At 43.6% G+C, this 26,182-nt stretch overlaps 1 protein-coding gene across 1 annotated transcript; it reads left to right on the forward strand.

Moving 5' to 3' along the window:
* Positions 1–35: 35 nt before the first annotated feature.
* LOC112215748 lies at positions 36–18,484 on the forward strand. Its single transcript, XM_042299910.1, has 4 exons — positions 36–764; positions 16,279–17,829; positions 17,879–18,046; positions 18,474–18,484. The coding sequence occupies exons 2-4, from the start codon at positions 16,596–16,598 to the stop codon at positions 18,482–18,484; spliced, it is 1,413 nt and encodes a 470-aa protein (XP_042155844.1). The 5' UTR covers positions 36–764; positions 16,279–16,595.
* Positions 18,485–26,182: the final 7,698 nt, after the last annotated feature.

The raw sequence follows: 26,182 nt of genomic DNA on the forward strand, positions 1-26,182 counted from the left end.
TGGGGTTTTAGGCTGGGTTTCTGTACAGCACTTTGAGATATCAGCTGATGTACGAAGGGCTATATAAATAAATTTGATTTGATTTGATAATAGCTTTTTCAGTCTGTGTTGCTCATCTAGTGTGTTTTCTCCAGTGGGAAATTGAACAGGGAAAGCCATGGCCTCAAGTTTTGGGATTCTGTCAAATCTGACTGGGCTGTTTCCTTCGGCAAGGGCAATGCAAAATATCTCGGAAAACCAAACGATAGCATCTCCTGTCCGATGTCTGCTGGTTGTAAGCATGTGAGTAGGGCAATACCAGTAATCTGCTCATTGTTGGCCTGTTCGGAATCCTCAGGTGACTGATCAGCTTCAGTGTCGTTTTCACATCTGTGTTTCACTGTTCTGAGGTCTCATTTTCATCCATGCTCTCCTGTGTCAGTCCTTTCACCAACGTCCATCAGGTCAGTTGCATCGTGTGAGATCGTCAATAGTTAGGTCATGAGTTGAGACCTCATCTCTCAGTGATATTTTTTTAGACTCCGTGTGGACCTCTTTCAGTTTTATGGAGGTAAGTAGACATGTTTAGACATGTTGAGTGTTTGAAACTGGTAGTGGCCTTTTGTAATTAAGTCTTCTTTTCATCTTCTCCTTTAGGAGCTGAGATTCGCTGTTGGGCCTCGGTAAAGAATTTACTGTTGCCTCCATCTCAGACATTACAAACACGACTGGACCATTCACAGCATGTTGCCGTCCTTTGGGAAGTGCAATAATCTTAGCAAATGGTATGTACTTGGCAATAATGTGTCTCAAGTATATTGAGATCACTCAATTCAGAGGGAATTGGAGACAATTGCAATTTATTGACCACAGAAATAGCAGACATGCTTCCTCATCAGATTATCATGGCAGCTGTGACAGATCCACTCCTTTCTCCTCTCAGCAACAGTACATTGCTCAACATCTGTACATTCATCAGTGCAAACATGAACATAAGTTCCTTTCAGGCAAGTGGAAAGCAGATTGTATTTCTTTGGTGGCGTGCACAGTTGCATGATTTTACTTGATTTGGAAACCGTGTTCTGTGTGTAGATCTAGTCGAAATTTTACATGCACTTAGGTTGGAGTCGTTAAAATTAGTTTTTCAACCACTCCACAAATTTCTTGTGAACAAACTATGGTTGTGGCAAGTCGGTTAGGACATGTGCATGACACAAGTAATTTTTCCAACAAATTGTTTACATACAGTGAAATAAGTGGAATAATCTGTATCACAATTTCAATGGGTCAGAAGTTTATATACACTAAGTTGACTGTGTCTTTAGAACTTCTCCGGGATCGGTGTCCCGCTAGAGTTACAATTTCCGGTCAAACTGGAGGGGGTGTAATTCCCATTTAAAATGGCGCTGGGAGAATTTAAAATGGCAGCAGTTTTACAGGCGCCCAACCAATTGTGCTATTATGTGGGGGGGTTTCGCGTTATTTGTAACTTATTTTGAACATAATGTTTCTGCAACCGTATCTTACAGCAAAAAAAGAGCTTCTGAATATCAGGACAGCTTCACTCACCTCAGACTAGACAAAGATTTTTTCTTCAACAAGCAGGATGCACCGCACATTCTCCGAACACCCTACAAGGCAAACATCCCAGTTATTTGCCAGAGGAAGAGACACAGGTGCAGAGGACACAGAGCGTGTTGCCTCGTAAGGATCCGCAGAAGGCGAGTGGGAAAGCTGTCGTTACAGTCAATATTACTCGCCAATGTGCAATCTATCACAGGTACTATCATGAATATCCTACCAACGGGACACCAAAAACTGTAATATCTTATGTTTCACGGAATTGTGGCTGAATGATGACATGGTTATTCAGCTAGCGAAATAGAACAGCACACGTAAGATGAGGGGGGGCGGTCTTTGCATATTTGTAAACAACAGCTGGTGCACGAAATCTAAGGAAGTCTCTAGATTTTGCTCGCCTGAAGTAGAGTATATTGTGATAAAATGCAGACCACGCTATTTGCCTAGAATTTTCAGCTATACTTTTTGTGGCAGTTTATTTACCACCACAGGTGGATGTTGGCACTAAGACCGCACTCAGTCAGCTGTATAAGGAAATACGCAAACAGGAAACCGCTCACCCAGAGGTGACGCTCCTAGTGGCCAGAGACTTTAATGCAGGGAAACTTAAATCACTTCTACCTCATTTCTATTAACATGTTAAATGTGCAACCAGAGGGAAGAAAATTCAAGATCACCTGTACTCTACACACAGAGAAGCGTACAAAGCTCTCCCTCGCCCTCCATTTGGTAAATCCGACCACAATTCTATCCTGACTCCTGCTTACAAGCAAAAATTAAAGCAGGAAGCACCAGTGACTCGGTCTACAAAAAAATGGTCTGATGAAGCAGGTGCTAAACTACAGACTGTTTTGCTATCACAGACTGGAACATGTTCTGGGATTCATCCGATGGCATTGAGGAGTACACCACATCAGTCACTGGCTTTATCAATAAGTGCATCGAGGATGTCGTCCACACAGAGACTGTACGTACATACCCCCACCAGAAGCCATGTTATTACAGGCAACATTCGCACTGAAACAAAGGGTAAAGCTGCCGCAAATTAGCAAATGAGTTATCTCGGAAGCTTATACGAAATCCTGCTATGCCCTCCGACGAACCATCAAATAGGCAAGCGTCAATATAGGGCTAAAATTGCATCGTACTATACCGGCTCCGACGCTCGTCTTATGTGGCAGGGCTTACAAACTATTACAGGCTACAAAGGGAAGCACAGCCGGGAGCTGCCCAGTGACACGAGCCTACCAGATGAGCTAAATCACTTCTATGCTCGCTTTGAGGCAAGCAACACTGAGGCATGATGAGAGCATCAGCTGTTCTGGACGACTGTGTGATCAAGCTCTCCGTAGCCGACGTGAGTAAGACCTTAAAAACAGGTCAACATTCACAAGGCTGCGGAGCCAGACGGATAACCAGTACGTGTGCTCCGGGCATGTGCTGACCAACTGGCAGGTGTCTTCACTGACATTTTCAACATGTCCCTGATTGAGTCTGTAACATGTTTCAAGCAGACCCCCATAGTCCCTGTGCCCAAGAACATGAAGGCAACCTGCCTAAACGACTACAGACATGTAGCACTCACATCCATAGCCATGAAGTGCATTGAAAGGCTGGTAATGGCTCTCATCCACTCCATTATCCCAGAAACCCTAGACCCACTCCAATTTGCCTACCGCCCAAACAGATCCACAGATGATGCCATCTCTATTGCACTCCATACTGCCCTTTCCCACCTGGACAAAAGGAACACCTATGTGAGAATGCTATTCATTGACTACAGCTCAGCGTTCAACACCATAGTACCTTCAAAGCTCATCACTAATCTAAGGATCCTAGGACTAAACACCTCCCTCTGCAACTGGATCCTGGACTTCCTGATGGGCCGCCCCCAGGTGGTGAGGATAGGTAGCAACAAATCTGCCACTCTGATCCTCAACACTGGAGCCCCTCAGGGGTGCGTGCCCAGTCCTCTCCTGTACTCCCTGTTCACCCACAACTGCATGGCCAGGCACGACTCCATAATTTAGTTTGCAGACGACACAACAGTGGTAGGCCTGATCACCGGCAATGATGAGACAGCCTATAGGGAGGAGGTCAGAGACCTGGCCGAGTGGTGCCAGAGTAACAACCTATCCCTCAACGTAACCAAGACTAAGGAGATGAATGTAGACTACAGGAAAAGGAGGACCGAGCATGCCCCCATTCTCATCGACAGGGCTGTAGTGGAGCAGGTTGAGAGCTTCAAGTTCCCTGGTGACCACATCACCAACAAACTATAATGGTCCAAACACACCAGGACAGTCGTGAAGAGGGCACGACAAAACCTATTCCCCCTCAGGAGACTAAAAAGATTTGGCATGGGTCCTGAGATCCTCAAAAGGTTCTACAGCTGCAACATCGAGAGCATCCTGACTGGTTGCACTGCCTGGTATGGCAATTGCTCGGCCTCCTACCGGAAGGCACGACAGAGGGTAGTGCGTACGGCGCAGTTTATCACTAGGGCTAAGCTGCCTGCCATCCAGGACCTCTATACCAGGCGGTGTCAGAGCAAGGCCCTAAAAATTGTCAAAGACCCCAGCCACCCCAGTCATAGACTGTTTTCTCTACAAGTCTAGGACAAAAAGGCTTCTCAACAGTTTTTACCCCCAAGCCATTAGACTCCTGAACAGGTAATCAAATGGCTACCCGGACTATTTGCAATGTGTGCCTCCCCCAACCCCTCTTTACGCTGCTGCTACTCTCTTTTAACGTGTTAAGGCTAGGCATAATACTGCCCCCTTTGGATGAATTGCGTGCCCATAGTAAACTGAAAAAGAATCTGTCCAAAATTGCTAATATATGCATATAATAATTATTATTGGATAGAAAACACTCCAAGGCTTCTAAAACCGTTTGAATTATGTCTGTAAGTATAGCAGAACTCACAGGGCAGGCAATCTCCCAAACTAGTTTTGGAAGCCTGAAACTTGGGGCAACTTTGACGTCATCGCCCCCACCCTTCCCAACCAGCTATGGATCTGGAGACACTTTCTATGTCTTCCACTAGATGTCCTCATTCAGTAGAGTGTTTAATTGTGCAAATCCCGCAAGCTTTGACCCTTTGGGAGGCGAAAGAGTGGGTGTCGCGAGAAAATACATGTGCGTTAGGACGCGAATTGGTCACAGACCTTCCTCTGTTCCAGCTTGCCTGAGAAGAAGTATGATTGTCCGGTTGAATTGAGAATTGTTTTGTACGTTTATAACATCCTAAAGCTTGATTCTGCACTTAGTTTGACCCGTTTAGTCAACATATAATATGTAATTTTGAAGTTTTGATGCGCAACTGTTCGGGACCAGAAGTCATTTTGGATGCATTTCAGCTGAAGGTGGAAGCAGATGCTACTATAAGGACACACGAACTGAAACAAAACGATGTATTGGGTAAGTATGACTCCTTCCACTACATTCTGATCGAAGACCATCAAAGGTAAGGAAATATTTATGTTGTAATTTTGTATTTCTGTTGACTCCAACATAGCGGAGAAATATTGCTTACGTCTGAGCGCCGTCTCAGGTTATTGCATAGTCAACTAATTCTGTAACGTTAAAAACAAATCTGACACAGCGGTTGCATTCAGAAAACAGTGTATCTTTCAACTATATGTAAAACATGTATCTTTAGTCAAAGTTTATGATGAGTATTTCTGTTATCTGGCGTAGCTTTCCAAAATTTCTCCGGACATTTTTGATAATTCTATGAACATGGCGTCAGTGAATGTAAACAGTGATTTATGGATATAAAATGCATATTATTGAACAAAACATAAATGTACTGTGTAACATGTCATATGACTGTCATCTGATGAAGATTTTCAAAAGGTTAGTGAATGATTTATTTTTGGATCCTGCTTTTATAATTTTATATTTTCTGGGACAAAATGGCTGCCTCTTGTCTTTGTTTCGGTGGTGGTTTAATATAAATATGTGCTGTTTTCACCGTAAAACATTTAAAAAATCTGACATGCTGGGTAGATGAACAAGGTGTTTATCATTCATTTGAGGTATTGGACTTGTTAATGTGTGGAGGTTAAATATTTCTAAGAATATTTTTGCATTGCCTGCGCCATGGTTTCAGCTGAATCATATATGCATAGTCACTTTAACTATACATTCATGTACATACTAGCTCAATTGGCCTGACCAACCAGTGCCCCCTGCACATTGGCTAACCCGGCTATCTACATTGTGTCACGCCACTACCACCCGCAAACCCATCTTTTATGCTACTGCTCCTCTGTTAATCATATATGCATAGTCACTTTAACCATATCCACATGTACATACTATCTCAATCAGCCCGACTAACCGGTGCCTGTGTATAGCCTCACTACTGTTATAGCCTCGCTGCTGTATATAGCCTCGCTAGTTATTTTTCACTCTTTTTACTGTTGTATTTATTTATTTTCTTACCTATTGTTCACCTAATACCTTTTTTGGTTAGAGCCTGTAAGTAAGCATTTCACTGTACACCTGTTGTATTCGGCGCACGTGACAAATAAACTTAGATTTGATTTAATAGTTAATATAGCGATTAAACATTTCAGTACATATAAGTGTCTTATATCTGCTGAAAGCTTAAATTCTTGTTAATCTAACTGTACTGTCCAATTTACAGTAGCTATTACAGCGAAAACATGCCATGCGATTGTTTGAGGACGGTGCCCCACATCAAAATATTTTTTCCACCATTCAAATATAAAATGTTCACTTACTTTTTGAAAATCTTCCTCTGATTTGTCATACAAATGGTCCCAGAGATAATATGTAGTGTCGTTTTGTTAGATAAAATCCTTTTTTATGTCGCAATAAGTCTGTATAGTTGGCGCCATCGACTTGAGTAATCCACTCGTTCAACTTGCAGAGAAAGGAATCCGAAAATCTACCCCTAAACTTGTTTCAACAAGTCAAAATATGTTTGTATTTACTCCTCAGACACCCTAAAATGTAATCAAACTATATTATATATTTCGGAAAGAAGTATGTTCAATAGGAAACCGATTTTAGTAGGTGCACAAAAACTCTTCTTATTCGTTTTTGAAGTTACAAGCCTGAAATTTTTAACATAGACTGTGGGACTGCTGGCACTCCAGGGAGCTATTTTACAATATGAGCTTTCTCTTGCATTTCTAAGAGGATGGTTTCTCCCCAAAAAAATCCAGTTGGTTTTTCTCCTACCATATCTATTGTGTTATTTTCTCCTACATTACTTTAACATTTATACAAACTTCAAAAAAGTGTTCTTTCAAATTGTACCAATAATATGCATATCCTGGCTTCAAGGCCTGAGCTACAGGCAGTTTGCTTTTGGGCATGTTATTCAGGCGGAAATGGAGAAAAAGGGGACTGATCCCTAAAGTTAAACAGCTTGGAAAATTCCAGAAAATTATGTCATTGCTTTAGAAGCTTCTGATAGGCTAATTGACATCATTTGACTCAATTGGAGGTGTACCTGTGGATGTATTTCAAGGCCTACCTTCAAACTCAGTGCCTCTTTGCTTGAAAACATGGGAAAATCAAAAGAAATCAGCCAAGACCTCAGAAAACAATTGTAGGCATCCACAAGTCTGGTTCATCCTTGGGAGCAATTTCCAAACGCTTGAAGGTACCATGTTCATCTGTATAAACAATAGCACGCAAGTATAAACACCATGGGACCACGCAGCAATCATTCCGCTCAGGAAGGAGACGCGTTCTGTCTCCTAAAATTTGTGGGCAGAACTGAAAAAGAGTGTGTGAGCAAGGAGGCCTACAAACCTGACTCAGTTACACCAGGTCTGTCAAAAAGAATGGGCCAAAATTCACCCAACTTATTGTGGGAAGCTTGTGGAATGTTTGACCCAAGTTAAACAATTTTAAAGGCATAGCTACCAAATACTAATTGAGTGTATGTAAACTTCTGACCCACTGGGTATGTGATGAAGTAAATAAAAGCTGAAATAAGTCATTCTCTCTCCTATTATTCTGACATTTCACATTCCTAAATGTCAGAAATTGTGAAAAACTGAGTTTAACCTCTCTATGGTATGTGGGCGTCCCAACATCCAACATCCAGTGAGTTTGCAGAGTGCCAAATTCAAATACAGAAATACTCATTATAAAAATTCAGAAAAGATAACTATTTTACATAAGTTTAAAGATTCACTTCGTGTTAATCCAACCATGGTGTCAGATTTAAAAAATGCTTTACGGCGAAAGCATACCTTACAATTATTTGAGAACATAGCCCAGCAGACAAATCATTACAAAAAGTAACCAGCCAAGTAGAAGTCACAAGTCAGATATAGAGATAAAATTAATCACTTACCTTTGATGATCTTCATATGGTTGCATTCAGAAGACATTAATTTATTCAATAAATGTTCCTTTTGTTCGATAGTCTCTCTTTATATCCGAAAACCTCCGTTTTGTTCGAGTTTCTCTCGCAAACCTAACCAATAGAACTAACAACCACATTTAGTGGAAGGATGAATTTACTTAAGTCATTTTTTATCTCAATGAAAACATGTCATTTTTACCAGTAAATGTGGGCCTGTTTTCTTTGGCAACTGTGGTATAAGCAAGATAAATGCCTCCGCTCTGTACTTTATCTTGAACTAATAAACTCAGACAGTACCAAGTCATCCATTATTTCCAGATAATGTACAAAGCGTCTCTGTTTATCCCTTACATGTTTGTAGAGTATGTGTGTATGTAAATGTATCCGTCTCTCTGGGTCTATTCCTTGCTGTGTTCGGTCCTTTCCTTTCTGCTTCCTCTGTCTGGTGCACTCTGCTGCAGCTACCTTATGACGTACTTCATCGTTTCTCCATCTGTAGCCTTGGATGTGAAAGTGTTTCTCATGACAGAACATTTGAATAAAATAAAAAAGAGCAAAATAAGTCGTTACAACACCATGTGGTCAATCTGAATGTGCATACATATGTTGAGTCTTGACAGGGTTTGGAACGTGTACCTAGTTTGGCTACAATACAAATATCTGTGTCTGATTTATGTGCCAGACCACTCTCACAATGTGTATTGGTCAGTCGACAATGAAGTTCACATTTTAAATGGTTAAGGTTAGGGTTATGGTTTAGGGTGGCGACGTCCAAAGGATTCCAGATAGCACTGACCATAAACATATAGGAGTTACGGATGCATGGACTTACCATCCTTTATTTAAAAATTAGATTTTAAACCATGTTGAGGCTATACAGTGTTTGTTTTCAGTCAAACAGGCCTAGGTTTGGTTCTCATGGGGAAGAACTGTTCAACTATACTCAAAAAGCATTTATAAGTTATTTTCTTCAAGAATCAAATCAAATGTTTTGTCCTTGAAAGCGGCAGTTCTACCCTTTAGCCCTATTGCCTGTAATCCATGGCTTCTGGTTGGGGTATGTACGTACAGTCACTGTGGGGACGATGTCATCGATGCACTTATTGAGCCAGTGACTGATGTGGGGTACTCCTCAATGCCATCGTAAGAATCCCGGAACATATTCCAGTCTGTGCTTGCAAAACAGTCCTGTTGCTTAGCATCAGCATTATCTGACCACTTTTTTATTGGCCGAGTCACTGGTGCTTCCTAATTTTAGTTTTTGCTTGTAAGCAGGAAGGAGGATAGGATAGTGGTCAGATTTGCGAAATGGAGGGCGAGGGAGAGCTTTGTCTGTGTGTGTGGAGTAAAGGTGTTCTAGAGTTGTTGTTTTTTTTCTCCCCTGGTTGCACATTTAACATGCTGATAGAAATGAGGTAAAATTGATTTAAGTTTCCCTGCATTAAAGTCCCCGGCCACTAGGAGCGCCACCTCTGGATGAGCGTTTTCCTGTTTGCTTATGGCCATATACAGCTCATTGAGTGAGGTCTTAGTGCTAGCATTGGTTTGTGGTCATAAATAGACGAAAACTCTCTTGGTAAATAGTGGGATCTACAGCTTATCATGAGATACTCTACCTCAGGTGAGCAAAGCATCGAGACTTTATTAGATTTCGTGCACCAGCTGTTGTTTACACATATACATAGACCGCCACCCATTGTCTTACCAGAGGTGGCTGTTATATCCTGCTGATACAGCGTAAATCCCGCCAGCTGTATGTTGTTCATGTCTTCGTTCAGCCATGACTCGGTTAAACATAAGATATTAGTTTTTATGTGCTGTTGGTAGGATATACGTAGTTTGTCTATTTTATTATCCAATGATTGTACGTTGGCTAATAGGACCGATGGTAAAGGCAGATTACCCACTCACCGTCGCATCTTTACAAGGCACCCCGACTTATGTCCCCGATATCCCTGTCTATTTCACCTGTGAATGACTGGGATGAGGGCCTTGTCGGGTGTCTGAAGAAAATCCTTTGCGTCCGACTCTTAAAATAAAAAAATCTTCTTCCGGTATCAGGTGAGTAATCGCTGTCCTGTTATCTTAGAAGCAATTTTCAGTCATAAGAGACGGTGGCAGAAACATTTCGCACAAAATAAGTTACAAATAACACAAACACAATAGCACAATTGGTTAGGGGACCATAAAATGGTAGCCATCTACTCCGGCGCCATTGTATCACTCCCTTGAACAGCCATTCCAGCTCAGGGTGCCAGCCTTCACATTCACATTTTGAATATTTGGCGCATGGTGGGGGAAGTGCCTAGGGAAAGTCCACACTCCCTTGAACAGTTTTCACATTTGTGATCAACTCCTTTTACTGTCCAGCCACTCCAGCTGAAGGTGCCAGCCTTCACATTCACATTTTGACTACTTGGGGCACGGTGGTGGAAGGTGTAGACAGTCCATCAGAGAGGCTGCTGGTAGGGAGACAAAACAATAAGAATTGTATTGTAAAGTACATCACTTTTACATGGGGTTCAAGTGAGGAATGGGCTCAATTGGAAACACTCATCATTCAACCTATAGAATGTTGTTTTACATCATATTTTGTAGATTTGTTTCTCAATTAAAGTAGGCCGCAGCTGATTGTCTCATTGGATGTATCGGGTCAACCATGAATAGTTTTGCAAAACTATTTATTGTTTTGTGGTCGTGTAATAACATATTAACACATGTAATAACGACACACTGAAACTCCTAAAACGCACACACACTCAAACCCCCTTCGGGATGGGCTCCAAAGACAAAGAACTCTGTTGAGAACCAATGGGATACTGACACCAGGCTGGAGGGGACTGTCTATCACCTACAAGCAACCTACCAGAAGCCAGGACTACCAGAATCTACCTATGTCATTTCAATGTATAAAATGAACTGCACATCATGTTTCAGGCCTCTTCTTCCGATAGTTCCCTAAGAGCTAGACGAACGGGGCCGTGCAGCACGCTTTGCCAGATATCATTACTCTTGAATAAACGGCCTTTACTATACCTTATCCGCCTTGTCCAGAGTCTCAACTTGGTCTCGTTTCTCATGTATCTATTCATCAACAAATTGGTAGCAGAGGATGGTTAAAACCCATGAATTCGGTCCATAGAGAGTTGATGAGAGAAAAGACAAGTTGACGACAGATTCTAGAAGGACGGGCGACCTGTCTACAGGAGCCATCGGGGATTCAACTCGCCTCAGGAAACTGATCAAAGAGCTTGACACTATAAGGTAAGCAGAGCCTGTTAAATCAAAATCTGCATATTATATCATAGTCAATATCCAAATTATGATCAGTACTACTGGGCGTGAGTATGAATTGCTGTTAAATTTATGAAAAAATTATCCGATAACCAAAGGCATTGCGTAATGATATCTGTGTAAATACATTGTCAAGTCTTATTCATATAGTCTGGCACTAGTAGATATGGAAATCAACTAGGTGTAACAGTGAGGAATTTGATGACAAAATGAAATGTAAATACATTGTCAAGTCTTATTCATATAGTCTGGCACTAGTAGATATGGAAATCAACTAGGTGTAACAGTGAGGAATTTGATGACAAAATTAAATTAAATGTAAATACATTGTCAAGTCTTATTCATATAGTCTGGCACTAGTAGATATGGAAATCAACTAGGTGTAACAGTGAGGAATTTGATGACAAAATGAAATGAAATGTAGATACATTGTCAAGTCTTATTCATATAGTCTGGCACTAGTAGATATGGAAATCAACTAGGTGTAACAGTGAGGAATTTGATGACTCAGTGAAATGAAATGTGAATGAGATGATGAAATGTTTTGTTAATTGATCGAGACGTATAACCAAGACTGGGACTAGTGGAGTTGGCATCCCACTAGGAGCATCAGTTGATAAGTTAAAAAAATTGGACTAGGAGTGAAGGAATTAAACCTGATCTCTCCAGATTAATGTCACTGATTGACCGTTTCATGAGACCGAGTGATACCGACCGCCGAGTCAAAAGTTTGGGCGGGGTTGTGCGGCCGCCGTGCTGTGTAACGAATTGATTTCTGTTCCCTTTGTGCTGTTGGTGTTGCCTAGAATTAATTTGACAAATATTATAGAAGGCATCTGAATGCATTGTCATTGACCCAAAAGTAGGCGTTTGGGACACTAACATTTGGCCATGCAGTAGAAATGTGTGAAGTTGTAGAATTACTCCAATAAACTACCCTAGACGCATAATTATCTCACGAATATCCCTTTTCGATATTATAGTACCGTAATTCTACAAAACTCTTTGTGCACGAGGGTGAGACAAGAGATAAGTCTGTGTTGGCACCAGGAATACATCGCTGGTTTCGACCAAGTGACGGGCTAAGTGCACTAAAATAGCTATAGGACCCAGACATAGTGAATCGTCAATATGGCCTCAATTACCGTTCCCAAACTCAAATTCAATGAATATTTAGATCAGAGAATACAGGAAAGGGCAGGAGGAAAACATGAGTATAAATCAATAAAGAAGATATGGGGGGGGGATTAGGCTGAGATGGACCCAGGCCGGTTACATTAGTGGAGTTGCCCCGTCAAGGGAGCAACTCAGCGCTATGGAGAGAGAACTAGAGGAAGCTGTGAAGCACGGGAAAGAGAGTGAGGCAGAAAGGAATAAGAGCCATTTTTTCAAGAAGGAAGGAACAAAGGATAGGGGGAGAGCTGAGGCTGAGCTGAGAATAGGGACATGGGCAATAGAGGAGACAAAAAGGGCACGCCCACACAAAAAACCTGATATGATGGGTGTGCTTGCTGGGGCCTCAGCTGACGTCAGCGAAGGCACAATCAACAACCACAACACACCACCGCCCACCGTGACCACCCCATCGGCCCCGCTCTCTCTATACCCGCCACTGCCACAGGAAGAGAAGACTGCAGTGCCACCTCCCTATTCACAAAATCCATTCGGACACAGGCCCAGGGACTCCAGCGATCCAATTCCACTTCAACCAACTGAAACAACAGATCTATGCACTGCATCCATACAAGACCCCACAGGCTGAGATCCACTGCACACTCAATGTAACGGATGATGACGTCAACCCATACACCGACGACTGGGATGAAAACATGATGCACCTCACTCCATCCATCAGATGTTGCACCATCGTCTGCGGTCAGGAAGGAGTCGCAGCACCAGTCATACTACCACCTTATCTGAAATCATGGTTCCTTCTAGGGGAGGAGTCAGCACCCCATGTCACACTAGCTGTGGGTAATGGTTTCGAAGCCAGAAGCTTGGGCCCAATGATCAGGCGAGCATCAAAACTGGAGTGGGAACCAACCCAAACACCGGGGATACACAAAGCCACCACGGAGAAAATGTGGAGGTTTATGACAGTCGATACTGAAGAACACTGCCTACCTGATAGACTGACCCTGCCAAGACACCATGGCAAGCCATACACAGACCACCCATCTACTGAAGCATTGCTCTCTACTATAGATGAAAAGATATGGACTCACACCCCTTTCGATGTTGGTAAGCTACAAGTGGCCCCAGTCTCCATTACACTATTGGTTCCAAGCCAGATACCTATTTACCGAACTCAGTATCGTCTAAAGCCTGAACAAACCAATGGGATCAAGCCAACCATTAATGGACTGTTAGGGGCTCAGGTGATTTATCGAACTGTCTCCCCATGGAACACACCCATTCTACCAGTACTGAAGGCAGGGGGAGAAACATACCGGATGGTACAAGACTTCCGAGCAGTGAATGACGTCACTGCACCTATAGACCTGCCTGTCCCTGACCCTCACATCACTCTGAGCAACCTGTCACCGAGACACCAATATTTCACGGTCGTGGACTTGGCTAATGCATTCTTCAGCATTCCTTTGGATGAAGCATCCCAACCACTCTTGGCATTCACCTATGAAGGACAGCAATTTACTTACTCGGTCTTGCCAATGGGGTACAGGTGCTCCCCCGGAATTTTTAACCATATCCTCAAGACTCACCTGGCTGAGCTGAAAATTCCAGAGGGGGTGATTCTGATCCAGTATGTAGACGACCTGTTGTTGGGGGCTCCCACTTCGGATCTCTGTCTACAGATGACAAAATCGTTACTGGACTTCCTTGCAGTCAAGGGATACAAGGTAAAGAAGAATAAGGTCCAGTCCTGTCGCAGAACTGTCCTTTTCTTAGGCAGAGAAATCTCTGGGGAAGGTGCAGGGCTCTCCAAAAGCCACAGAGACTCGATACTCCATCATCCACGCCCCATCACAGTGTCAGGAATGTTGTCATTCCTTGGGCTGACTGGTTACAGCCGCACACACATCCCTGACTTCACTGGCAGAACTGAGCCCTTGAGGGAAATAGTGTGCGAGGCAGGGTCGAGAAACCTACACTCACCACTGGTATGGACTCCTGAAGCATCATTGGCTTTTTCACTCTTGAAGACGGATCTCTCAATGGCCGCAGCTTTAACCGCACCTGACTACAAAAACAAATTCCATCTTGATGTTTCTGAAAAAGAAGGATTTACGTCATCCATCCTTTTTCAGAAACAAGAGGGGGAGAGGAGAGTGCTGGTGTATCACTCCTCGAAACTGGACCACATTGAAGTAGGACAAACCACATGTTCTAGGTATATGGCTGCAGTTGCAAAAGCCATTGAAAAAACCGCCCACCTGGTAATGTGCCATCCGTTGGAAATCCACACCCACCACGGAGTTGCGGCATATCTGATGAGCAAAGAATTCACATTCAGCGCCGAAAGAAAAACGAAAATTCAGAACAAATGCACACAATCACACATTACATTTGTCAACACTGACAAAAACATGGCTGACGCGCTCAACGCGGAAGAAGGACTGCCCCACTCCTGTGCGGAACGAGCTGCACAAGAATTAAAACTGAGACCTGACCTGGGGAATGAACCACTCTGCAACCCTGACCTATGGTTGTACACAGACGGATGCTGTTACAGAGGAGAAGATGGAAACATAGCAGCATATGCAGTGGTGCAGCAGCTTCCGGATGGATCACACGTGACCCTGGAGTCGGCTATCATTCCGCAACCTGCGTCAGCTCAATTAGCTGAAATCATAGGCTTGACACAAGCACTGAAAGGAGCTGAAGGGAAAACTGTAAATATCTACAACGACTCGGCATATGCCCATGGAGCAGTTCATACGGATGGACCACAATGGGTGAGGCGCAACTTCACCACCACAGGAAACCTTCCAATTAAACACAAGACACAGATGGAAAAACTGATTACATCCTTTCTCTACCCGAAAAGGTGGCCATCATGAAGTGTAAAGGACATCAACAACTGAATAACAGAGTCAGCGAGGGGAATGATGCAGCTGACAAAGCAGCCAAGAAAGCTGGTGGATACACTCCAAGACAAATGGTGCTGCAGACCCAACCACCCCAGACTGAACTAACAGAACAACACATAAAAGAGCTCCAGATCTCGGCAGGACCATATGAACATTCAGTTTGGGGACAGAAGGGGGCTACCAAAGGACCGGATGGACTGTGGAGATGCCATGACGGCAGATTGGTGGCTCCCGCAAATCTATGCCCAGAACTAATACGGGAAGCTCATGGGCCCACCCACGAAGGCAAACTAAGGACTTTACAGAAGGTGTCTCACATCTGGTGGCACCCTCACATGAAAGATATGACAGACTTATTCTGTGACGAGTGCAGCATTTGTGGTAGCTACAATCCTAAGAAACCATACCAAACTCCAATGGGCTCATACCCATTACCTAATGCATGTTTTCAGGACATTAGCATAGATTACACAGACATGGGGGTGGATAATGTGGTTAATGGGAAACGATACCTATTAGTGATGGTGGATAGGTTTTCCAAATGGGTAGAGGCAATTCCAACGGCGAGAGAGGATGCGAAATCAGTCATTAAATGGCTCCAAACTGAACTCATACCCAGGTATGGGGTTCCGCGTCAAATCCGTTCCGACAATGGCTCCCACTTCAGCAATCAGCACCTGAGAAAGGTGGAGGAGCGATTTGGCATCACACACAAATTTGGGTCTGTCTATAGGCCACAATCCCAAGGTCTCGTGGAACGCGGGAATCAAACGCTTCAATCCAAAATAGCTAAGGTATGTGCCGGGTCGAAGTTGAAATGGGTCGAAGCCCTGCCCCTGGCGTTGATGGCCATGAGAGCCTCACCAGGGTCAGGCACCCATCTCTCTCCTCATGAGATAATGACTGGTAGAGTCATGCCTGGCCCACCAAGGGAGGGAGGTCATATGCCCGCTCTTGATATGCAACAAATTTCTATGTCTAACTATGTAAGAGAACTAACACAACTTTCTGCAGCTCTCTCTGTTCAGGTTCGCAAGGTCCAGGAGAGAGAACTGCCGGAAGATCCAGCACCACTGAAGGTAAAAGTTGGAGACTGGGTAAGGGTAAAGGTCCACAAGAGAAAGTGGCTGGAACCCAGGTGGACTGGTCCGTACGAAGTGAAGGAGGTTACTTCACACTCAGTCCAGGTCAAAGGTAAATTGGGCGCACCTTGGCACCACCTCACACATTGTACACCAGCTCCAACCCCTTCCCGCACACTGACGGAAGTCAGAACTGACCTAAGTGGTCTACATTCGGTCCCAAATTCTACATCTATTTAGCCAAGGAAAATGGGAGGTTCAGCCCCATACTCCCTGACTAAATCACACCTTTCCCCCTGGGAACGTTTGGGGATCTCGGGACCCCTGTTTGTCATTTTTCTTCTCATAGGAGGAGTCACTGTATGCACACTCACATGGCTTATAGACCAACAGATGCACCCACTACAGATTCACACACTGAATTCTACTCTGCCAAGTGAAACTAACTCTCTCTCTCTTCCCTCTTATCTACCACAAGACCATACCGTTTCTAGGCGTGAGGTGGGGGTCACTAAGTGCACCCCCCAGGAGTTGAAGAGCACCAGCTTGTGTTTGCCTTTCAATGCCACCACCACCGCTTACCTGCCTTGGAGCCTTTTGGGTCATGCGCGAAATAGTCTGGGGCTACCTGCCTGGACCTATTCCAGTTTTAACTGGTATATAACCAAAGGGGGATATGGTGAGTGGTCTTGGAAAAACCTGGTGGCGGAAACAGGGTATGACTGGTCCAGCTATTCCAAGGGACGGGTTGTCCTTGCCTGGCGCAAACGGCTTACACTTTCACGCACTGGTTTTCAACTAAAGCTGATTGTACGACCTGGGACCACTATGGGTTGCCAGGTTTTTACGTTGGCCCCATATGTAGATATCAGCAGGGCTGAAGTCTATTTCACACTATATATCTGCTTTACGCCACAACCACAGCCTACTTTTGTGACGGTGCGTGACGGTATGGCAAAGCCACATACCCTACCCCAGCACAGGGATGGGTGGGGTTCTGCTGTTTTAGTGGTCACTACCCCTACCCTGGATGAGAACATTCGGGTCGCTACAGGTGTCTCAGTTTTGTCAAACAATTGGTTATTAATGACCGAACAAGCAGCCAATACAACCCCCACTAGTTGCGTAGTTTGCATGGGTGCCAGACCATTGCTCCGCATTGTCCCGGCCACTGTCGAGATCGGATGTTTAATGCCCCTTATGGACAAAGACAATCCGACTGGTAATTGCTCCTTGTGGGATGCAGTTTACCCTGTTGTCTCCGCTACGGTCAGGGCACCAGTATTTTCCTCTGATGTTGCCTGGGCCGAATTCTCCTGTATTAACATGACAGGGGGTATACTACAGTTAGGTTTGCTCCCTGAGGGTTGGTGTACAAATACTATCGTAGTAGTTGGTGGTTTTAAGCCAGTGATCAGGGCTGACATCTGGTGGTGGTGTGGGGGACCTCGGCTTTTTGACAGAACTCCCAATAATGCTACGGGTACTTAGGCAGCAGAAGTGTTCTGCGCCTATCTCTGTTTACCCTATAGGTGTGGGTGATTTGGTGACCCGGATACAGGCTGTGGACCCACAGTTTCTGCCTACCAGAACCAAGCGGGAAGCAGCCCTGACTGTTGGGGATCCCACGTATATTGATGCCATAGGTGTTCCTAGAGGGGTCCCTGATGAGTACAAGCTGGTGGACCAGGTCGCCGCAGGTTTTGAATCATCTCTCTGCTGGTGGTGCACTGTGAATAAAAATGTTGACCGCATTAACTATATACATTTCAATGTCCAAAAATTAGGTAACTGGACTCAACAATGTTTTGAGGCCGTACATGGTCAACTGGCTGCCACCTCCCTTATTGGCTTTTCAAAATCGCATTGCCGTTGACATGTTGCTGGCTGAGAAGGGTGGGATATGTTTTATGTTTGGGGAGCAATGTTGCACATTTATCCCAAATAACACAGCCTCTGATGGCAGCCTCACTGTGGCGTTAGAAGGCCTGCGTACCCTTAATGGTAAAATGAAGTCCCACTCTGGGGTTGATCATTACTCTTGAATAAACGGCCTTTACTATACCTTATCCGCCTTGTCCAGAGTCTCAACTTGGTCTCATTTCTCATGTATCTATTCATCAACAGTCGACAACTAGTTAGATAATTCTGTGTTTAGCTGCCATAAAACACTTGCTAGCTCAATTACCTACTATCACATAGGCTAGACGCTAACTGTTAGCTAGCTGACGTTAACAGAGAAATTTGAAAACATCCTTGACCAGTCCAGAAATTAAGCTAGTTACGTCAAACGAATTAGCAACTGCAATACACTACTAGAAATACAATAGCTACAATTACCTATTTTTAACTTTTTGGTATCTTCTTGGTATCTGGCCTCGATTGTCAACCAACTGACTGACTCACAACGACTGTTGGAAAGTCAGGAGCAGAGGCTGGCTCAAGCTGCAAGGAAGACGGCTCGAGCAGGCCATCGCTGCTGGATTTTGTGTTTTGGGTTCCTTTAGAGGTAACGCTAGCTCCCTATTAAGGATACTTCAGCAAGCATTGATGTTGGCATTTGAAGATACAAGTATGCTGCTATTTGCTATGTTAAAAATCACAGATTTGTAAAAAAAAGACAGGAAATAGTAGCCTATTATTGACTTGGTGATGTGAGGTCTCAATCTTGAATTAAACCTTGTCTATGTTCTGGTTCAGCAAAACTGTGGCATGCAACCTTGGGTTATGACAAAGAAACACTATGACACAAGTTACACAGTTGGTGATACAATTCATAACTTACCCAGTTTAGACAGAAGAAAATAAAAGTGTGTCTTCTCAAAATGCTCAGGCAGCCCATTGCTACTGTTTAAAGTTCCATGCAGGAAAATGTTTGTCTCACAAACATGAGGTGTGCAAAAATAAATGTGACATTAAGCAGACGCATTTATCCAAAGAGTCAGTATGCATGCATTCATTTTCCATTTGTGGCCATGGGAATCAAACCCACAATCATGACGTTTTGATGAGCGCCGTGTTTTTTTTCCATCGACTGTCATGTCGTTATTTATTTTGCTATTTTAATAAGCTATTAGACATTTGTAACAGTTTTATAGTTTCATGTGCCTTAATAATAAACTTGTATGCCATCTGTAAATACGAATAAAATGTTTCAATTACGGGCCTAGTTGTTTTAGCCAAAGTAAAAGTCTACAACCTTCCCGCTTGCCATGATTGGCTGAGATGAGTTTGGTCTGCCATATAGCATGCTTCTGTCTATTTGAGCTGGTCAGTATGTCTAGGTAATCCTGTCTAACGCAGCTCTAAAAAAAAGTATTGTGTATTAAAACTGCATTGCTCTCCACTTTCTGGAGGACTGAGTTTTGAAATCAGTGGAATTCGAATATGATAGTTTAAATATGTAATCCAGAATCTAAGGGCAATCATGGCATCTGACAGGAGACATCCAACCATGAATGATGGTAAGATAGTCTGGCTAAGATACCTTATCAGACATTACACGTTTGCTGTAATGAATGAAAAACTTTGCATCTTATCTTTGCTGTCATAAACAATCCTTGCTTTCTGCCTGTGTCTGGTTAAGAGAGGAGGGGGAGGGCCCCCTCCGGAGGAACATCTGTCAGAATGCCCAGAATATGATCTTTAAGTTAAGATCGAGATGGAGCCAGTCACATGTGTGAACCGATCCAATGAATCATGTTTATGTAGGTTTTAGATAGCAGTATATAAGGCTCTATGTAAGTAACGCCATTTCAAAGCTCACTTCAGACCAGTCCTTAAGCATCTAAGTTTGACTGTGACCACTCCAGCTTGCTGACAATAAAGAGTGATTCATTTAATATTGACATTGAGTGTCCTGTGTAAGAACTTCAGTAACAGAGCCATATAAAGTTGAAGTCAGAAGTTTACATACACCCAGAAAATATACAGTTGAAGTCTACATACACCTTATCCAAATACATTTCAACTCAAGTTTTTCACAATTCATGACATTTAATCCTAGTAAAAATTCCCTGTCTTGGGTCAGATAGGATCACCACTTTATTTTAGGAATGTGAAATGTCAGAATAATAGTAGTGATTTATTTCAGCTTTTATTTGTTTCATCACATTCCTATTGGGTCAGAAGTTTACATACACTCAATTAGTATTTGGCAGCAGTGCCTTTAAATGGTTTAACTTGGTTCAAACGTTTCGGGTAGCCTTCCACAAGCTACCCACAATAAGTTGGGTGAATTTTGTCCCATTCCTCCTGACAGAGCTGGTGTAACTGAGTCAGGTTTGTAGGCCTCCTTGATCGCACACGCTTTTTCAGTTCTGCCCACAAATGTTCTACAGGATTGAGGTCAGGGCTTTGTGATTGCCACTCCAATACCTTGACTTTGTTGTCCTTAAGCCATTTTGCTACAACTTTGGAAGTATGCTTGGGGTCATTGTCCATTTGGAAGAACCATTTGCGACCAAGCTTGAACTTCCTGACTGATGTCTTGAGATGTTGCTTCAAAAAATCTACAAAATTTTCCAGCCTCATGCCATCTATTTTGTGAAGTGCACCAGTCCCTCCTGCAGCAAAGCACCCCCACAACATGATGCTGCCACCCTTGTGCTTCATGGTTGGGATGGTGTTCTTCGGCTTGCAAGCGTCCAAAAAGTACGATCTTTATCCCCATGTGCAGTTGCAAACCGTAGTCTGGCATTTTTATGGCGGTTTTGGTGCAGTGGCTTCTTCCTTGCCGAGCAGCCTTTCAGGTTATGTCGATATAGGACTCGTTTTACTGTGGATATATATACTTTTTTACCTGTTTCCCCAGCATCTTCACAAGGTCCTTTGCTGTTGTTCCGGAATTGATTTGCACTTTTCACATCAAAGTATGTTAATCTCTAGGAGACAGAACACGTCTCCTTCCTAAGCGGTTTGACGGCTACGTAGTCCCATGGTGCGTACTATTGTTTGTACAGATGAACATGATACCTTCAGGCGTTTGGAAATTGCTCTCAAGGATGAACCAGGCTTGTGGAGGTCAACAATTGTTTTTCTGAGGTGTTGGCAGATTTATTTGGATTTTCCCATGTCAAGCAAAAGAGGCACTGAGTTTGAAGGTAGGCCTTGAAATACATCCACAGCTACACCTCCAATTGACTCAAATTATGTAAATTCGCCTATCAGAAGCTTCTAAAGCCATGACATCATTTTCTGGAATTTTCCAAGCTGTTTAAAGGCACAGTCAACTTGGTGTTTGTAAATTTCTGAGCAAATGGAATTGTGATACAGTGAAATAATCTGTCTGTAAACAATTGTTGGAAAAATTACTTGTGTCATGCACAAAGTAGATGTCCTAACTGACTTGCCAAAACTATAGTTTGTTAACAAGAAATTTGTGAAGTGGTTGAAAAACAAGTTTTAATGTCTCCAACCTAAGTATGTAAACTTCTGACTTCAACTGTATGTTAGCTAGCTAACATTGAACCTGGTGTGTTAGCTACCTGCAGATTCATGCAGGGTAGTAATGTCATGAGTTCAAATTACATTTTATTGGTCACATACACATGGTTAGGAGATGTTAATGTGAGAGTAATGCAATGCTTGTGCTTCTAGTTCCAACAGTGCAGTAAATAATAAACAAAAAATCTAACAATTCCACAACTACCTAATACACACACATCTAAAGGGATGGAATGAATATATGTACATATACATTTATGGATGAGCGATGACCGAGCTGCATAGGCAAGACGCAATAGATGGTATAAAATACAGTATATACATGAGGTGAGTAATGTAAGATATGTAAACATGATTAAAGTGGCATTATTTAAAGTGGCCAATGATTCTGGTCTGTATGTAGGCAGCAGCCTCTCTGTGTTAGTGATTGCTGTTTAACAGTCTGATGGCCTTGAGATAGAAGCTGTCTCTCGGTCCCAGCTTTGATGCACCTGTACTGACCTCGCCTTCTGGATAGTAGTGGGGTGAACAGGCAGTGGCTCGAGTGGTTGTTGTCCTTGATCTTTTTGGCCTTCCTGTGACATCGGGTGCTGTAGGTGTCCTGGAGGGCAGGTAGTTTGCCCCCGGGTGATGCGTTGTGCAGACCGCACCACCCTCTGGAGAGCACTTGCCATACCAGGCGGTGATACAGCCCGACAGGATGCTTTCAATTGTGCATATGTAAAAGTTTGTGAGGGTTTTAGGTGACAAGCCAAATATCTTTACCTTCTTCACCACACTGTGTGTGGGTGGACCATTTCAGTTTGTCCGTGATGTGTATGCCAAGGATCTTTTAAACGTTCCACCTTCTCCACTGCTGTCCCATCAATGTGGATAGGGGGGTGCTCCCTCTGTTGTTTCCTCTAGTCCACGATCATCCCCTTTTTTTTGTTGACGTTGAGTGAGAGATCGTTTTCCTGACACCACACTCCGAGTGCCCTCACCTCCTCCCTTCGAAGTCCGCCTACCTCTTCTGCGGCTACGTTGTTTTGGGTCGGCCTCTGGGATTAGATCCAATGTCCTGGTAGGTGGTCCGAACAAAGTATCCACATCGAGAAAGTGATATTCCTGGTCGCAATGTTGGTAAATTGACGTCGCTCTGATATCCAATAGTTCTTCCTGGCTGTATGTAATAAGACTTAAGATTTTCTGTGCTAACAATGTAAGAAATAATACTTTTAAAAAAACAAAACACTGCATAGTTTCCTAAGGACTCGAATGCGAGGCGACCATCTCTGTCGGCGCATCTTGTTGTGATTATGGTTCATTGTTTACCTAGCTAATGTAATCTAACGTTACGTGTATGACATTATTAGTATCTCAGAGCTATTTGCTTAGCTAGCTATAGCCTAATGTAAGCTAGCTAACACTGAACCTGATTGGTTCGCTACCTGCAGAATCATGCAGGTTAGTAGCATCATGAGTTGTGATTATGGTTCATTGTTTACCTAGTCTAGCTAGCTACATGTCTTAACAAAATACTCCACTATGCAAGTAACCACTCCCTGGTGCATTGGTAAATTCAGTCTGACCATCTAATCCAATTTCAAAGCAATTTCGTCTGTGTGCCAGAGAGTGCGGAATAACTGAAGATTTTCGAACGCTCAACACCAGTTAAATATGGCCATGTCAGTAAACTCACTCATCGGCCAGAGCGTCCGTTGTGTGCTCAGAACACTAAACGCTCTGAATTTACAATCTGACAGCACAATTGCAGTCACCAATGCTCTGGATAACATTGCAGCCTAACCAGCACAGCTATAGGGCAAGTAAATGTTCAGTGAGCTGTTCTCTCTCTCACATAGATGTCTGGAAGTAGTTAGCAAGTTAGTTTGGGTGCCTGACAGCTGTTAATACATTCGGATAAACCCTTAAAGAGATGGTTTGGGCTAAAGTTTAAGAGGCTGTGAACAATGCTGAATGGGTGTAGACAAAGAAGGGTTCTCCAATAGCAGTACCAAAACTTTCAAAGACCATTTTCTCAAAAGTGAATTTACAAGTTTAGCAACTTTCAAAGCAAAATTACTTTCCCAGTGTTCCTCAACTATAGTGTATGATATACCATTTTGCAGCTCTACTTTTATCCAATGTAGAAAGCACAATTTAAAATGTTGCTTCATGAGACCGATTTGAGCCCGTCAGTCACAAATCATCTGTCCCTCGGTTGCAACACTTCTAAACTGCCTGGAAGCAACGTCAGCACAAGAACTGTTTGTCGGGAGCTTCATGAAATTGGTTTCCATGGCCGAGCAGCCACACACAAACATAAGATCACAGTGCGCAATGCCAAGCATTGGTTGAAGAGGTGCAAATCTCGTAGCCGTTGGGACTCTGAAGCAGTGGAAATGCGTCCTCTGGAATGATGAATCACGCTTTACCATCTGGCAGCCCGACGTACGAATCTGGGTTTGGCAGATGCCAGGAGAACGCTACATGCCCCAATGTATTATTATTCCTGGTGGAGGAGGAATAATGGTTTGGTGCTGTTTTTCATGGTTTGGGTTACTTAGTTCCAGTGAAGGGAAATCTTAACTTTACCAGACAATTCTGTGCTTCCAACTTTGTGGCAGTTTGGGAAAGGCCCGTTTCCTGGCCTGCACAGAGCCCTGATGAATTGGAATGCTGACTGCGAGCCAGGCCTAAACTCTCAACATCAGTGCAGACCTCACTAATGCTTGTGGCTGAAAGAAAGTAAGTCCCTGCAGCAATGTTCCAAAATCTAGTGGAACGCCTTCCCAGAAGAGTGGAGGCTGTTACAGCAGCAAAGGGAGGACCAACTCTGTATGAATGCCCATGATTTTGGGAAGTTAAGAGCAGATGTCCACATGCTTTTGTATCTGTGCATATGCCAGCACCGGTACTGCAAGCCTTCCTCTTGTGCGTGAAATGAGTTGGGGAAAAACGGACACTTTGCATCTTAGAAATAGTTCACACATACAGTATATCACAAAAGTGAGTACACCCCTCACATTTTTGTAAATATTTGAGTATAATCTTTTCATGTGACAACACTGAAGAAATGATACTTTGGTACAATGTAAAGTAGTGAGTGTACAGCTTGTAGAACAGTGTAAATTTGCTGTCCCCTCAAAATAGCTCAACACACAGCCATTAATATCTAAACCGCTGGCAACAAAAGTGAGTACACCCCTAAGTGAAAATGTCCAAATTGGGCCCAATTAGCCATTTTCCCTCCCCGGTGTCATGTGACTCGTTCGTGTTACAAGGTCTCAGGTGTGAATGGGGAGCAGGTGTGTTAAATTTGGTGTCATCGCTCTCACACTCCCTCATACTGGCCACTGGAAGTTCAACATGGCACCTCATGGCAAAGAACTCTCTGAGGATCTGAAAAATATAATTGTTGCTCTACATAAAGATGGCCTGCGCTATAAGAAGATTGCCAAGACCCTGAAACTGAGCTGCAGCACGGTGGCCAAGACCATACAACGGTTTAACTGGACAGGTTCCACTCAGAACAGGCCTCGCCATGGTCGACCAAAGAAGTTGAGTGCACGTGCTCAGCGTCATATCCAGAGGTTGTCTTTGGGAAATAGACGTATGAGTGCTGCCAGCATTGCTGCAGAGGTTGAAGGGGTGGGGGGTCAGCCTGTCCGTGCTCAGACCATACGCCGTACACTGCATCAAATTGGTCTGCATGGCTGTCGTCCCAGAAGGAAGCCTCTTCTAAAGATGATGCACAAGAAAGCCCGCAAACAGTTTGCTGAAGACAAGCAGACTAAGGACATGGATTACTGGAACCATGTCCTGTGGTCTGATGAGAGCAATATACACTTATTTGGTTCAGATGGTGTCAAGCGTGTGTGGCGGCAACCAGGTGAGGAGTACAAAGACAAGTGTGTCTTGCCTACAGTCAAGCATGGTGGTGGGAGTGTCATGGTCTGGGGCTGCATGAGTGCTGCCGGCACTGGGGAGTTACAGTTCATTGAGGGAACCATGAATGCCAACATGTACTGTGACATACTGAAGCAGAGCATGATCCCCTCCCTTCGGAGACTGGGCCGCAGGGCAGTATTCCAACATGATAACGACCCCAAACACACCTCCAAGATGTCCACTGCCTTGCTAAAGAAGCGGAGGGTAAAGGTGATGGACTGGCCAAGCATGTCTCCAGACCTAAACCCTATTGAGCATCTGTGGGGCATCCTCAAACGGAAGGTGGAGGAGTACAAGGTCTAACATCTACCAGCTCTGTGATGTCATCATGGAGGAGTGGAAGAGGACTCCAGTGGCAACCTGTGAAGCTCTGGTGAACTCCATGCCCAAGAGGGTTAAGGCAGTGCTGGAAAATGATGGTGGCCACACAAAATATTGACACTTTGGGCCCAATTTGG

Source organism: Oncorhynchus tshawytscha, linkage group LG16, assembly GCF_018296145.1.
Source record: "Oncorhynchus tshawytscha isolate Ot180627B linkage group LG16, Otsh_v2.0, whole genome shotgun sequence".
Lineage (NCBI taxonomy): Eukaryota > Metazoa > Chordata > Actinopteri > Salmoniformes > Salmonidae > Oncorhynchus > Oncorhynchus tshawytscha.

Bases quoted from the DNA above. Each gene is read 5' to 3' on its own strand.
- LOC112215748 (XM_042299910.1), top strand. From the start codon at position 16,596: ATGGGAGGTTCAGCCCCATACTCCCTGACTAAATCACACCTTTCCCCC. The intron at 17,830-17,878 runs GTACTTAGGCAG...TTTACCCTATAG, and splicing joins AACTCCCAATAATGCTACGG to GTGTGGGTGATTTGGTGACC.